This window comes from Mastomys coucha, unplaced genomic scaffold, assembly GCF_008632895.1.
Source record: "Mastomys coucha isolate ucsf_1 unplaced genomic scaffold, UCSF_Mcou_1 pScaffold3, whole genome shotgun sequence".
NCBI classification, from domain to species: domain Eukaryota; kingdom Metazoa; phylum Chordata; class Mammalia; order Rodentia; family Muridae; genus Mastomys; species Mastomys coucha.
In genome coordinates this window covers 46246744-46261633 of record NW_022196909.1, presented here as the reverse complement: position 1 = coordinate 46261633, position 14890 = coordinate 46246744, and the positions used below count along the sequence as shown (strand labels likewise).

Here is a 14890-nt window from a genome sequence, read left to right as displayed (position 1 = left end):
CAGGCTGGCCTCGAACTCAGAAATCCGCCTGCCTCTGCCTCCCAAGTGCTGGGATGAAAGGCGTGTGCACCACCGCCCAGTGAGGAATAACATTTCTAAGACTATTGACAGAAACTTATAGCCCGATAACTAGGTACCACATGGGCTGGGTGGTGGTGGCGCACGCCTTTAATCTGTGTGCTTGGGAAGCAGAGGCAGGAGGATCTTTGAGTTTAGCCTGGTCTACAGAGGGAATTTCAGGCCAGTAAAAGCTATCTAGTGAGACCCTGCCTCAAAAATAAACCACCAAACGACTAGGCACCAAATAATACCAAAGAAAGATCTACGTATGTAGCCATGAAAAGGCGACCAAATGTCAACAACAAGTCTGCCTGGGTAATTTTTCTATATTTCTCCACTTGTGCAGAGTTAACATGTTATTTTTTTTTCTTCTTCATTTCCATATGTGTGTCCATGTGTCTGTGTGTTCACATGTGTGTAGGGACACGTGTGTTCAAGTCTATGTGCTTATGTGCTTGAGTGTATGGAGAGGTTGATGTTGGGCACCTCCCCCCATCATTCACCATCTCATTCTCTGGGGCAGGTGTCAATCAAACTTCGAGCTGGCTAATATGGCTACGGTTGCTAGCTTGCTTGCTCCCCAGTAGGGGAGGTCCATATCCACCTTCAGAGGCTGCTACTACAGGGTTACTGCGCCCACTCCACTAAGCATCCGCGTGGATCCTCAGGATGTGAACTGTGGCTCTCTTGCTTGAGCAGTGAGTGCTTTACTACTGAGCCATCTGCCAAGGGCGGATATGGTTAACGTAATAGTACAGACACACATATATTGAAGCATCAGAGACAGTCTTTTTGTTTTGTTTTTGTTTGGGTTTAACTAGGGAAAATTATTTCTGAGACTACGAAATTATACGCTGTGTTTTAAGGATTCTCGTGTCTGTCTGAGCACCGACAGCACACCTTCCCTATCTCTCATGACACCTGTGTGCAACTGCGTGTCAGAGGACCTGCATCCCATAGCCCCTTTACCTCACAGTTTCCTCTTGTCTCCCCGTTGTTCTGCAGCAAGGAGAATCACCATCCTCAAGTCTCCTGAATCCCTTACCGGGAGGTCTCGCAAAATCCAGCTAGCACTCAGGAGGAAGAGGAGGAGGAGGATGTCTGACTTTGAGGCCAGCCTGGTCTATAGAGCGAGTTCCAGGACCACCAGGGCTATGAAGAGAAACCCTGTCTTGAACCCCACTCCCCCCAAAAAAAGAAAAAGAAGGGAAGAGTCTAGCCCCTCCTTCCACACCTCCCTCCCCACTACAGCCCACCTTCCTGACCCATTATCATCTCTCTCTCCTGACTGGGGTATTGGGGGCTTGCTGCTTCCCAGGAAGCTGATTGCAAGGATTTACCACGTATCTGCTTTTCCACATGGGCACATAATAAAATACCCACGGATTTTCTTTCAGGATCAAGAATGTCCATGTGATTAAAAAAAGAGGCAGTGGGCCTGCCAGGGTGGAGAGGCTGGGATTGCTGGCTGCCATTTCTCTCCCTAAATGAGAACTCTGGGGGACAGAGGGCAGAGTGAGTATAACATTTACTTGCTGACTTAAAAGAAATGAGCTTCCTACCAGTCCGGAGACAATTTATAGGTGTGGGGGAATCATAGGATGCTACAGCATGAAGCTTGGAGCATCCTTAGCTGGCAGAGACGAGGCAGATCTCTCCTCCCCATCAGCATCCTGGAAGACTGGTACTGATCCTGATCTAACCAGCAGGAAAGCCAAGGAGATCCAGGGCCTTTTATTGCGTGTGCAGCCGGCACCCAGCTCTCGGAATTCCAGTTCCAGCTCTCAAAGCTGGCTTTTTGCTGATGGCCATGAGCCTACAGAACCCACAGGGCAACCATTCCAAGGTACTGAGAAATTTTTTTTCATCTGTTTTAGTTGAGGCAAGGCCTTGCTCTATAGCCCAGGCTGGCCTGGAACTGAGAGATCTGCCTGCCTCTGCCTCTGCCTCTGCCTCTGCCTCTGCCTCTGCCTCTGCCTCTGCCTCTGCCTCTGCCTCTGCCTCTGCCGAGGAGCGAGAAATAGAGGTATGCCCCCCACCATACCAGGCCCTGATTTTTATTCTTTTGAATAAACAAGAGGGCTGGTGTACAGCTTAGTGGCAGAGTGCTTGCTTAGCCTGGGCAAGGTCCTGGGTTTAATCTCTAGCACAGGGTGTATTTGTCAACAAGAGAGGCTCGGAAAGTTGAAGACCTTGAAGGAATTGTCAGTCTCCTCACTGGGCATGGGGAAGTGTGGTGACTGCAGAGCTGATGCTCACCCTGTCCACATAAGGATGCTACCCCAACTATATTTGCATCAAATCTGACTGTAGAAGCCTTCTTGGCATTAATATTCTGGTGAGCAAGGTTTTTCATTTACCTACTAAAGTAAGCCTGTGACAGGTTGTTATCCACTCCATCCTTTGCTGTCCCTGGCCACCCACACAGGCTCCAGGCTGAAGGCAGGAAGCCCCACGCCTTGCGGACCCACTCCAGACCCCGCCTTCTCCCTTTGATCCTCCCACTGGAAGCTTGAGTTGCAAAGCTGCTCACATGTAATTATTTTAATTCAGCCAGATGCTAAGAATTAGTCTCTTTTCCTTGCAAGGATTCTAGGGAAAGAGAGAATTCAGCCAAAGATGTGCCAGAAGAAAAAGGAGCTGACAGCCTCTGGTGGGGGAGGGAGCCCCCCCTCAGTGTGGGCAAGAGCCTCAAGCAAGGAAACTGCAGTGTCCAAGGATTAGAGAGAGAGAGAGGTGGCAGAGAGGAGGGGGAGGAAGAAGAAGGGAGGGAGGAGGGGGTCTCAGGTGGGAGGGGGTCTAAGGTGGTAAAGGGAGATGTTTACAAGCTGCTGGGAAATGAGCAGCGCCATCCCCCTAAGCTTAGATACTCTCCAGTGCCCTCGATGGTATTACTTAAAGATAAACCAAGGAGGAGGACGTGAGCTCAGGGAAAACTGAATTTGTGCCAGCAAGCAGTTCCTGGATAGCCCCTCCTGAGCAGGTATCCTCATCCCCTACACCCGCAGCAGCATCAGTGAGTTAACCCAACTGCTCCACAGCCAGGGAACCCTAAGGCTCTGGGCTTAGAAGCTCGAAGAGGGAGTTGGAGCCACGAGGACTGGAGTTAGTGCTAGTTGTAAGCTATCTTATGGGTGCTGAGAATCAAACCTGAGTCTTCTGCAAGAGCAGCCAGTGTTCTTAACCACTACGTCATCTCTCTAGCTTCCCATGTTGATTCTTTGCTTGTTTTCTTAAGATGGGATCCCTCTATGTATTCCTGGTATCCTGGAACTCTCTATGTAACCAGGCCTTGAGCTCAGAGATTCCCCCTGCCTCTGCCTCCCAAGTACTGGGATTAAAGCCACCACATGTAGCTACTATGTTGATTCTAAATGTGTTCCACTGTTATCGTTCTAAAAGAGGTTAATGTATGACTTAGTTTGCTTTGCCATAGTTTCTAACATGGTGGATGCATAGTTTCTAACATGGTAGATACAACGTTTCTAACATGGTGAATACATAGTTTCTAACATGGTGTATACATAGTTTCCAACATGGTAGATGCACAGTTTCCACCATGTTGGATACAATGTTTCTAACATGTTGGACACATAGTTTCTAACATGGTGGACACATAGTTTCCAACACGGCAGGCAGTTCTGGAAGGCTGCTCTGATCTGGGAAGGTCAAGAAGACTTGTTTCTCCTTCTCCATCTTACAGTCCCAGAGAAGTTTTGTCCCCGCACCCAGGCTTGGCCTTGAGTTGTCACTTTGCCTTTCCCTCCAAGAGAGGTTCCTCACTGACCTCAGGGATGCCTGGCTTGAGTAGCTTGGGGGCTCAAGCCCTGATCTTAGAGTCAGCCAGACCTGGAATAGAGTCCAGTTTTGCATCCTGTTGTTCCAGAGAGAGGCTGTAGTTTCTGGTAAAGTGAGGCTCTTGCTCAAGGCCTTCTCCCATGAATAACTGAGTTTCATCTTAGTCTCAGGACCAGTGTGGGTGCCTGTCATCGTCAGCATTCACTGTCACCAGGGGAGAGGGACCCTCAACTGAAGAATTTCCTCCATCAGGTTGGTCTGTGGCCATTTTGTGAGGCATTTTCTTCTTTCTGTTCTTACTATTTCTTTTTTTTTTTTTTAATTATACTTAATTACGTGTATGGGTGTGTGCACGTGACTGTAGGTACTGTGATAGGCCAGACACATCTGATTCCCTTGGAACTGAGGTCACAGGCAGTTGTGAAAGGCTAGACAAGGGTGCTGGGAACTGAACTTAGATCCAGTGCAAGAAGAATACCCATTTTTAACCACTGAGTCATCGCTTCAGCTCTGGGGGGAGCTGATGGTATTCTTGATAGTTAATTGATGTAGGTCGCACAGCCCCACTGTGGGTGGCGCCATTCCCTAGGCAGGTGGGTGTGGAATCTATAAGAAACTCATTGATCATGATCCTGAGAGTAAGCCAATAAAGAGCGCTCCATGGTTTCTGCTTCAAACTTTTGCTTTTTTTTTTTTTTTTTTTTTTTTTCTCTCCTGAGCTGACTTCCCTCTGGACTGTTACCTGCGATTACAAAGTAAAATGAACTCTTTCCTCCACAAGCCATTTCCGACATGGTGTTTATTGCAGCAAACTAGAACACTGCTCATCAGTTGTCAAGTGGTATCACCCGTCAGTACAGCATCCTTATACCATGTCTCCCTATCATCAGCCGTCAGAGCCCAGAGGCCTTTGTGGGTGTGGGGAGCCACCCCCTTTGCCTGCTTCTCCACAGTCCTACACAAGAGTCAAAACCAGAGGCTGCCAGGGAACGAAGACTCTCTACAACAGCCGCGCCCACCCACATACATATTCATACCTTCCCACACGCACAGCCACCCGTGTGCACACGCTTAACACTTATTATGGCCACACGCACACACATTTCTTCCCTCCATTCCACAGGGGGGTGTCACCCTATGCCCAGAACAAAACTGAAAAGTGATGACCCAACCTCAAGAGCCCAGGGGCAGTCTGGGATGAGGGACTTGTGATAGAGCCCGGAAGGAGCCCGACTCTGTGGTACAGACTGTAAGCTGGTCCTTCCTGCCTTGGGTCTCACTCTGCTCCACCAGAAGGATGGAATCTTCTAGCTCCAAGACCACGGGGTCATGTCAGCCAGGTCATGAGGAGCCTTGTCTACCCTGGGCTCCCTCCAGGGACTGGTAATTCTGCTACTTACCCTGCAGTTGCTCAATTCCTCTGCAGACAGGATGATGGTGCCACACTTCTTTCCCGGGACACCACTAAAGGAGAAGATGCCAAAAAAAAAAAAAAAAAAAAAAAAAAAAATGACAAGCCAGACAAGGACAGACTAACCTGACACTCCTGGGTCAGCCACTCCCATGCCCACCCTGTGCCATCCAGGCATGTGCCCCAACACCCCTGAGAAAAGAAAATCTTCAGAAGTGCCCCGGGGCAACGTGGCCAAGCGCTGTGTTGCTGGGGCCACGCCCTCAGCCTCAGTGGCCCCGCCCCCTGCTCCCAAAGCCCACTGGGGAGGTCTTAGAATGGCAACCGCACCCAGACTCACCCGGAAGCTTCCGGACCAGTGGTTCTGGAGTTTTCCATCCAAAGACCACTTCTGTGGGCAAAAGACCTTGTGGGCTAGCCACCCTGTACCCGGCTGACCCAGGGTCCCCTGATGTTTCAGCTCTGAGCCAGTCTCCTTCACTATGGAAGAGCGGCTGAGGATGGGGTATGATCACGGGGAGGGAGGGATTCTCCGTGGCTCTCACCTGCAGCTACCTCCCTTTCAATTCCTTGGCTGGGGCCTTCTAGGGTGCAAGAGACAACTCATTTCTCCTTAGTGAGGGGCCAGGCAGGACAAAGAGGGACGGACCATGTACAGCAGAGAAGCCCCTCCAGAAAGACAAGCTGAATAGGGCTCTTACTCAGGCTTCTCCACCCCTACTCCCCTTGTAGGTGGAGATGGAGGGAGATGCCCCAAGGACTAGCCCATGTCACTCTTAAAGTTTGAGACCCGGTCAGGAGGATCTCAGGGTCACTGAGAGGGAAAGTCATATGTGAGGCTGTGGGGCAGCTGCGAGTAGGGTTCAAAGGTCGCTCTTTTGTCCCTGCCCATATCTGAGGGTGACCTAGAATCTGTTTTTCTAATATGCACACACAGTGCCTTGTGCAGAGAAGGCCTGAGATGGGCAGCTTCCCTTCTCGAATCCTTCACTGTTGAGGGGCACTGTACAATCCAGCCCCTAGCTCCCACCCAGCCCAGGGCAGCTGCGTGCTCTGTGGGACCCTGTGAGAACCACTGAGCTTTCCCCAAGCATCAACCTTTGGATGGAGAGGCCCCTGGCTGAGGGGGAATGTAAGCAAGAGAAGCCTTCTAGGGCTAAAGAAACAAACCAAATCTCTCCAAATTGGGGGAGCAGAGTAGGGCCCACGCCTGCCCCCCAGCCCCCCGTCATGTTGCAGTGTGGAGACTCGTCCCCTACTCTTGGGCAGTCCTTCCCTGCACACTGGCCTGGTAAGGACCAGGCAGATGCTCCGTAGCCTCCTCCGCCCCTGGCTCTCCATCTGTGGCTCTCCCTTGGACCCCAACTTCTATTTCTGATCTTGCTTTTGCCTCAGCCCGCTCCCACGGGCTTGGCCTTCCTCCTGCTCTCCCTCTGGACTTTATTCCTCTCTGACATCTGCTTCTGTTCCCTCTCAGCTCACCAGTCCCCACTCTCTTCCTAAACCAGCAGCCACACTGGCCCCTAGCTGTCTGAGGGGTTGGGGTTGGATCCACATCTGGCTCCTTCAGGCTCTTCCCTTGTATGCAGGAGGCTGGGACTCCCTTACTCAGCCCCAAAGGCCCTTAGGCCCACACGGCATGAGAAGAAGCTGGGATGGAGAATCTCCTCGGGAGAGGAGAGGGAAGATCATGGAGGGTCTGTATGGGCCGTGTTTTGATGAGGTTAGCCCAAAGCACGGAAGTCAGAGTGGGGACTGAAGAAGTAGACAGCTCTCTGCGGCTGGTGGCGAGCTATGGAGGCAGTGGCAGAGCTGAGCCAAATCGACTCCATAGGGAGAAGAAGGCTCGTGTTGAAGAGGGAAACCGTGGAGAACGAAGAGCCAAGAGGGGTGTTAGATGAGGGAAAGGGGACGGGGAGGGAATGGGGGAGAGTTTGGAAGGACAAAGGGGACTGAGAGGTCCCAGACCTGCCAACCCTGGGCACAGTTTGCTCTTCTGAGCCCAATCCTACACTCTAAAGTCCCAAGGGCCACCTGGCCTCAGCAGGCTCCAGCTCTGTCCTGTGTAGAAGAGGAGGGTGCCTGAGACCTTGTAATGGGACTCAGGACCCTTTGTCCCCAGGGACTAACAAGTAGATCAGGAACTGGGTCCAGAGGCGGTAGGCAGCCTCTGTAGAGTGGGCTAAATACAGGACAGGAGGGCCACAGCTGCATGGTGACCTACCCGTTAGACACAGCTGGCATAGGCTTGCCCGTCCGAGAGTTGAGACTGAATGGTCCTATCCTGTGGAGACAGAGGAAGAGAGACCAAGCATGAGCCCAGGACCCCGGTCTTCACAGGTCAGAACACTGGACAGATGGATGCCTGGAGCCAGGTGTCTGCCCTGGACCAGAAGTCTAGACCACAGATCTTCTAAGGCTTTCAAGTGATGCCTGGGCAAGTTATGCTACCTCTGAGGAACTCAGTGTAGGGCCCTAGACCAGCAGACCCAATATCCTCTGGGAAGGTGTTACAAACATACCCAGACCTCCTGGGCCAGAAACTCTGAGGATGGAGACCAGCTTCTGCTAGAAGGGGACCCTGACACCTGCTGCAGGTGGAGACTGTATCACTGCGCGTCAGTGGTGCATCCGATGCTCCCATTTGGATGCTGAAGGCCCAAATGCACCCTCGTGGCTGTATTTGGAGAATGAACCTTTAAAGGGGCTGAAGAGACGGCTCGGCAGTTAAGAGCTAGGAATGCTCTTCCAGAGGAACCAAGTTCAATTCCCACATCAGGAGGCCGACGGCCAGCGCTGGGGATTTGACGCCCTCTTCTGGCCACTGAGGGCACCTGCACTCATGTGCGTGACCACCACCACCCCCCACCACTACCACCCCTGCAGGAGAATAAAACCCACAACCATGCCAAACCCAGGAGAGCGGCCTCAGCAGAAAGAAGCTCAGCTGGCACCTTGAATTGGGATTTCTGGCTTCTGGAGGTGTGAAGTTTTAAATTTCTCCCACTAAGTCCCTCAGCATGATGTTCACGTCAACACCCTAGAAAAATAATACGGCCAGCTAGGTGTGGCCGCACACGCCTACAATTCTAGCATTTGGGAGGCTGAGGCAGAGGGATCTGTCTGAGGCCTTCCGGGCTACAGAAAAAGAGCCTGGGCACTGACTCAAAAGCTCAAAGGAAACTGGATACGACGGTGTACACTTGAAATCCCAGTACTCACACAGGGTCTTGAGGCTGCTTTGTAATGAGACCCTGTCTCAAAACAACAACTCCCGTCTCTACCCTCAAACCCCAGGAAACCAAATCAATGCCATCATCCCGTAAGGCACAAGGAACTGGTTCCTGGACCCCTCTGGGACAATAGAGCCTCTGGACATGCAAATCTATTTGTTTGGTTTTGTTTTGTTTTGCTTTTAGAGACAGGGTTTCTCTGCAGAGCCTTGGCCCTCCTGGAACTTGCTCTGTAGATCAGGCTGGCCTCGAACTCATAGATCCATCTGCCTCCCAAGTGCTGGGATTAAAGGCATGTGCTACCACTGCCTGGCTGCCACCATATCATTTAAATATGAGGCACGCACAACCTCCATGTGTTTTATTTTACTATTTATTTAGAAATAAATAGGGCTGGAGAGATGGCTCAGCGGTTAAGAGCACTGACTGCTCTTCTTGAAGGTCCTGAGTTCAAATCCCAGCAACCACACGGTGGCTCACAATCATCCGTAATGAAATCTGATGCCCTCTTCTGGGGTGTCTGAAGACAGCTACAGTGTACTTACATATAATAAATAAAGAAATAAAGAAGAAAAAAGAAAAACGAAAGAAAAAGGAAGAAAAAAAATAGTAAACAGGGTCTCATTGAGCGGAGGCTGGCTTTTAACTTGTATAGTCGAGGGTGGCCTTGAACTCCTCCTGTCTCCACGCTCAAGGGCTGGCTCACACATATGCACCACCATGCCTAGCATGTCCTATACTCTACATCACCGTTAGGTGCTTTAGAATACCGAACACAGAAGAAATACACAGCTCAGGCTTGCTGCACTGTATTGTCCAGGGAGTAATAACCTGCAAATGTCACTGTACCTCCAGTATTAGTTCATGGAGCACATGCTTGTGGGTCCCATGAACACTGTGGGCTCCCTGCACTGCTTTCACTAGGAAAGCACTGACCCTCGCGCCTGTCCCAGAATAGATGCCCAGTAAACAGGAGATGCCTGTGGGGTTTAGTCATGAACGGCTAAACTTAGACACAAAAGACCTTCGGGGGAAAGGACCTGCCTCCTCTGAGGCAGTCCCGAGCCTCTCCCTCTCAGATCTTGTCCTTGGGCTCATGTTCTGGGGGGATAGGGATCCCTCCACCCCCTACCCATCCAGCAGACAGGAAACAGACCTGGGACTGGTTAGGTTTGGACCCAGCTGGGAGCTGGGAGGGGTAAACACACTCCAGGGCTTCTTTCTCCTCAGCCAGAAGCTGAGAGATGACAGTGGGCAGGGAATATGATCCAAATGTATCCTGCGCGTGTCGAACAATGAGTAAAAATAATTTTAAAACGTATAAATTTGAATGAAAGAACAGTGCTTCTTAGCTAATTATGATGTCTCCCGGGAAAACCCCCACCTTTCTTTTCAATTTGTTTGTGCTATTTTTAACTCTGGTGTGTGTGTGTGTGTGTGTGTGTGTGTGTGTGTGTGTGTGCTCGTGAGGCCAGAGGTACCCAGTCCCTTGGAGCTGGAGCTGGAGAAGGTTGTAAGACACCTGGCTGCAGTATGTGTTCATAATCCAAGAGCCAGCCTTCCAGTCTTGTGAACTGGATACAACTTTTGGGCATCATTAAATCTATAATTCAGTTATGTCTACATGGTGAGTTCCAGGCCAGCTAGGGCTACGTAGAAAGATGCTGTCTTGAAAAACAAAACAAAACAGAACAGAACAAAACAAAACAAAAAAACCCGCCCCCACAAAAATCTAAAACAAGAATAACATCCAACCTAAAAAAAAAAGCAAAAAAAAAAAAAAACCTAAAATGCTAAATTAAATCGTTGTTGTTTTTGTAAAAAACTTAAATGAGTTAAATAAAAAGTGACTATATGCTGTTTTTGGCCTCCAAGGACATACGAGATCTAAATTTTGATTTTAAAGATGTATCTTCTTGGGCTGGAGAGATGGCTCAGTGGTTAAGAGCACTGACTGCTCTTCAGAAAGTCTTGAGTTCAAATCCCAGCAACCACATGGTGGCTCACAACCATCCGTAATGAGATCTGATGCTCTCTTCTGGTGTGTCTGAAGACAGCTACAGGGTACTTACATATAATAAATAAATAAATCTTTAAAAATATATGTCTCTTCTTCTTATTTATGTGTCTGCATGCAGGAAGGTGCCCAGAGTCTAGAAGGGAGTTTCAGATCCTCCGGGGCTGGAGTTACAGGTGATCCTGAGCGGCCTGATGTGGGTCTGGGAACCAAACTCAGGGTCGTGGGCAAGAGCGGCAAGCACTGTTGACTGCTGAGCAGCCTCAGGCCCTAATGCTGTTGTTGTTGTTAAGGAACCAGTTAACGACATGTTGGGACTAGGAGGCAAATGCAAATTTGTATCAGTTATGTGTGTGGACACTTGTGTGTATAGGCATGTGCCTGTGTGTGTGCATGTGTGTGTGCATGTCATGTGCGTGTATGCATGTACAGGTGTGTGCATGTATGTGTGCTTGTACACGTGTGCGTGCATGTGCATGTGTGGCACTGTGTGTACACATGCATGCATGTGTACCTGCATGTATGTGTGTGCATGTACATGTGTATGTGCATGAATGTGTGTGCTTGCAGGTGTGTGTGTGTGTGTGTGTGTGCATGTGTGTGCCTTTGAAGGCCACAGGCTAATCAGGATAGTGTTAGGTCCTTCCTCCATTAATTTCCACCATATAAAGAGGCAGCGACTTTCACTTGAGCCCCAAGATTCGCAACTCAGCTGCCTGGCGAGCTCTGAAAACCTCCTGTCTCTGCCTAGGAGCCTGGAGTCCTAGGCTGCCAAGCACGGTTAGTTTGTATGTGAGTGCTGGGTGTCTCTTTTCATGCCAGAGTGACAACCGCTTTTCCCATGTGGCTCTGTGTGTGTGTGTGTGTCTGTGTGAGTGAGTGTGTCTCTATGTGTATGTCTGTTTGAAAGTGTCTGTGTGTGTGTGTGTGTGAGTGTGCCTGTGTATGCATATCCCCAACTTCTTGTACTTTTTTTTTTTTTTTTGGTTTTTCAAGACAGGGTTGCTCTGTGTAGCCCTGGCTGTCCTGGAACTCACTCTGTAGACCAGGCTGGCCTCGAACTCAGAAATCCGCCTGCCTCTGCCTCCCAAGTGCTGGGATTAAAGGTGTGTGCCACCACCACCCGGCCTATACCATATTTTTTAAAGAATCCTCCAAATTCTATAAGCTCTAGAGCCTCCAAACCTATTCTCCCCCCATCTCAATAAATAATAGCTATTATCATTTTCTGGGGACCCAGAGAGGGGGCTTATGAGGGGGGAAAAAGACCTTTCTTCAGGTTCTGATGCTATTATATAGTTACTGAGGAGTTAGAGGCAAGGGTCTAGGAGAAAAAGTCTACTGTCTAATCCCTACACACACACACACACACACACACACACATACAAAGAGAGAGAGAGAGAGAGAGACAGACCATACAGACACACAGACACACAGGCACACAGACTTACACACACACACACACACACACACAGAGACATATACACACAGACACAAACACGCTACAGTTACAAACCACAGTGTGTAAAAGAAACTTGGCGGAAGCGAGTAAGGGGTTCATGCTTAGCCTAACCTGAACCGTCTCTCTCCTGCATGCTCTGCCCTGGTGCCTGGACCCTGTCCCTAGGGCTTCCTCAGAATAATGATAAGCCACCCTCAGCCGCGTGTGGGAATCCCGGAGATTCCCCACGAGCCCTGTGCCACCCTGTCCTACAGACTGTCAGAGACAGGAGGTGAAAAGGCCTCACTGCATCCGGCCCCGGCCTGATTTAACTCCTATCTCAGGTCTATACCTACATGCAGAGAATGAGCTGAGGAACATGCAGTGCAAATAAAGGCTGACATGGAATCCCAGCTTTCTCACTTGCTGACTGTGTGGCATTAGGCGGATCATTTCCTTTGGTGTTCTCTGGTCTCTTTGCTTTTTTTTTTTTTTATTTGTTTTTTTGGGGAGTGGTTTCGAGACAGGGTTTCTCTGTGTAGCCTTGACTGTCCTGGAACTCACTCTGTAGACCAGGCTGGTCTCGAACTCAGAAATCTGCCTGCCTCTGCCTCCCAAGTGCTGGGATTAAAGGCGTACGCCACCACCGCCCAGCTCTGGCCTCTTTCTTACACAGTGAGAGAGGTAGGATTGCAAACTGACTAGATAGCTCTCAGTGACTGTCCTCCCCATGGGATACAAGCTCTAATAACACTGCCTGGTTGACTCCCTCCAAAATGACTGGGTGAGACACATGGAGAGAGCAGGGCCCCAGATCCCGCTCACTCTCAAAGCCCTGGCTGTCTAATGCTCTACCACCAGCAGGCTCACGATGGCTCACTACAAGGGGAGCCACCCAGACAGGCTGTACCCCTCCCATACTTACGTGAGAGGCTTCTCCAGGCGGCTCCCAGAGGACCCTACAATCTCTCCAAGGGTACAGAAGGCCTGGCCCAGGAAGTCCTGTGTATCCAAGGGCAGAAGAGATGAGTATTAGTCATCTTGTTCGCAGCCACCCCACCACCCCCACCGAAGTGACCCCATGCAGCCATGGATACACACTCCCTTGAGTGAGGCCCAGGACCCAGCCAGAATACGACATTTAAGAGACAGCCTGGGCTCGATGGGAAGTCCTGGGTGGAACTCACATGTTTAGAGAGATCCGGGCTCTTGGAGTCCACGTCGTATCTACAGGGAACACAGAAAGATGGTAAAGGGACAGGGCAGGGGACATCCCACTTAACCTGGTCTCGAACTCTGAGTCCACCCCTCAAGTAGGCTCTGTCAGTGTGAGCACTGGGAGTCTTGAAGGCTCAAATTGTCCTGACCTCTGTCTCTTCAGATTTGCATATTCACCAGCCAGTGAAATGGCACTTTCTCGGCCAAGCCTGGTGGGTGATCTGAGTTTCAGTCCTTGAGACCCACACAAAGGAAGGAGAAAATCTATTCTCACAAACTGTCCTCTGGCCTCCACACATGTCCTCTGGCCATGCATACACACACACACACACACACCCACACACACACACCCACACCTGTACACACAAATAAATGTATATATTTTTAAAAATTTGTGCTCTTCCCTGACAGTGTGTTCTATCTCACTAAGAATGAGAAATGACACAAGTGAACCCTGTACCCTGGCTGGGTCACAGGTGGCTGGGTCACCCTAGCCATCACTCCCAGTTGTCTGTCCCCCAGTTTCATTGGTGGCTGTCTGGCAGCTCTGTCCTCACATCTTCTCCTCACCTGGAGCCTGCGTCTACACTGAGCTGTTCTTTCCTAAGAAACGGAGTCACGGAGTCACGGCTCCCCCCACCTGAGCGGGCGGCAGGCAGGTTGTCCTGCAGCTGGGCTGGCCCCTGTATGGAGCCTGCTGAGCTGCAGCCTGCTCTCCCAGGGTCTTGCTTGCAGCCTTTCTTCCAGCAGCCCCACCCCCACCCGGGCTCTAGGCTGCACCCCCTGAGGGCTGGAGATTGCTGCCTGCCTGTCCTGACTGTCACCACAAGACAAAGGCGGTGGTGGCGCACGCCTTTAATCCCAGCACTTGGGAGGCAGAGGCAGGCGGATTTCTGAGTTCGAAGATACACAGACACATGCATGCACGTAAACAAACATACACTCTCAAGTGCACACACATGCATGCATGTACCCATACATGTGTACATGTGCACACTCACACAAACACATGCACATGCCCGCAGACACACACACTCACTCACACACACTCACACACACTCACACACATACATGCACATGCCCGCAGACACACACACACTTACACACACATGCACATGCCTGCAGACACATACACACTCACACACATGCACATGCCCACAGACACACACACTCACACACACACATGCACATGCCCACAGACACAAACACACTCACACACACTCACATATTCACACACACTCACACATACTCATACACATACACTCACACACACATGAACATGCCCGCACACACACACATGCCCGCAGACACACACACACACACACTCACACTCACACACTCACACACACTCACTCACATACTCACACACTCACATTCACACACTCACACACACTCACTCACATACTCACACACTCACACACTCACACACACTTACACACACACACTCATACTCACACACTCATACACACACGCACATGCCCAGAGATACACACTCTTACACACTCACACTCACATACACACTCTTACACACTCACACTCACATACTCACACTCACATACTCACACACACTCAAACACTCACTCACACTCTCACACACTCACACATACTCACTCACACACACTCACATACAGACACACACACTCGCATACACTCTCACACACTCACACTCACGCACACTCACACACACACACTCACACACACTCACACCCACT

At 50.3% G+C, this 14890-nt stretch overlaps 1 protein-coding gene across 3 annotated transcripts in view; it reads right to left on the bottom strand.

Annotated features, from left to right (window-relative positions):
• Cpne5 (copine 5) overlaps positions 1-14890 on the bottom strand; it is an 86493-nt gene that overhangs the window by 39472 nt on the left and 32131 nt on the right. For 2 of the 3 annotated variants that reach the window (XM_031347881.1, XM_031347882.1), the window contains exons 5-9: positions 13148-13187; positions 12886-12962; positions 7494-7553; positions 5610-5660; positions 5259-5322 (exon numbers count right to left, since the gene is read on the bottom strand). In XM_031347881.1, coding sequence (XP_031203741.1) covers positions 5259-5322; positions 5610-5660; positions 7494-7553; positions 12886-12962; positions 13148-13187 — 292 coding nt within the window. The remainder of the gene's footprint in view (positions 1-5258; positions 5323-5609; positions 5661-7493; positions 7554-12885; positions 12963-13147; positions 13188-14890) is intronic. The other variant, XM_031347883.1, reaches the window with a different exon arrangement.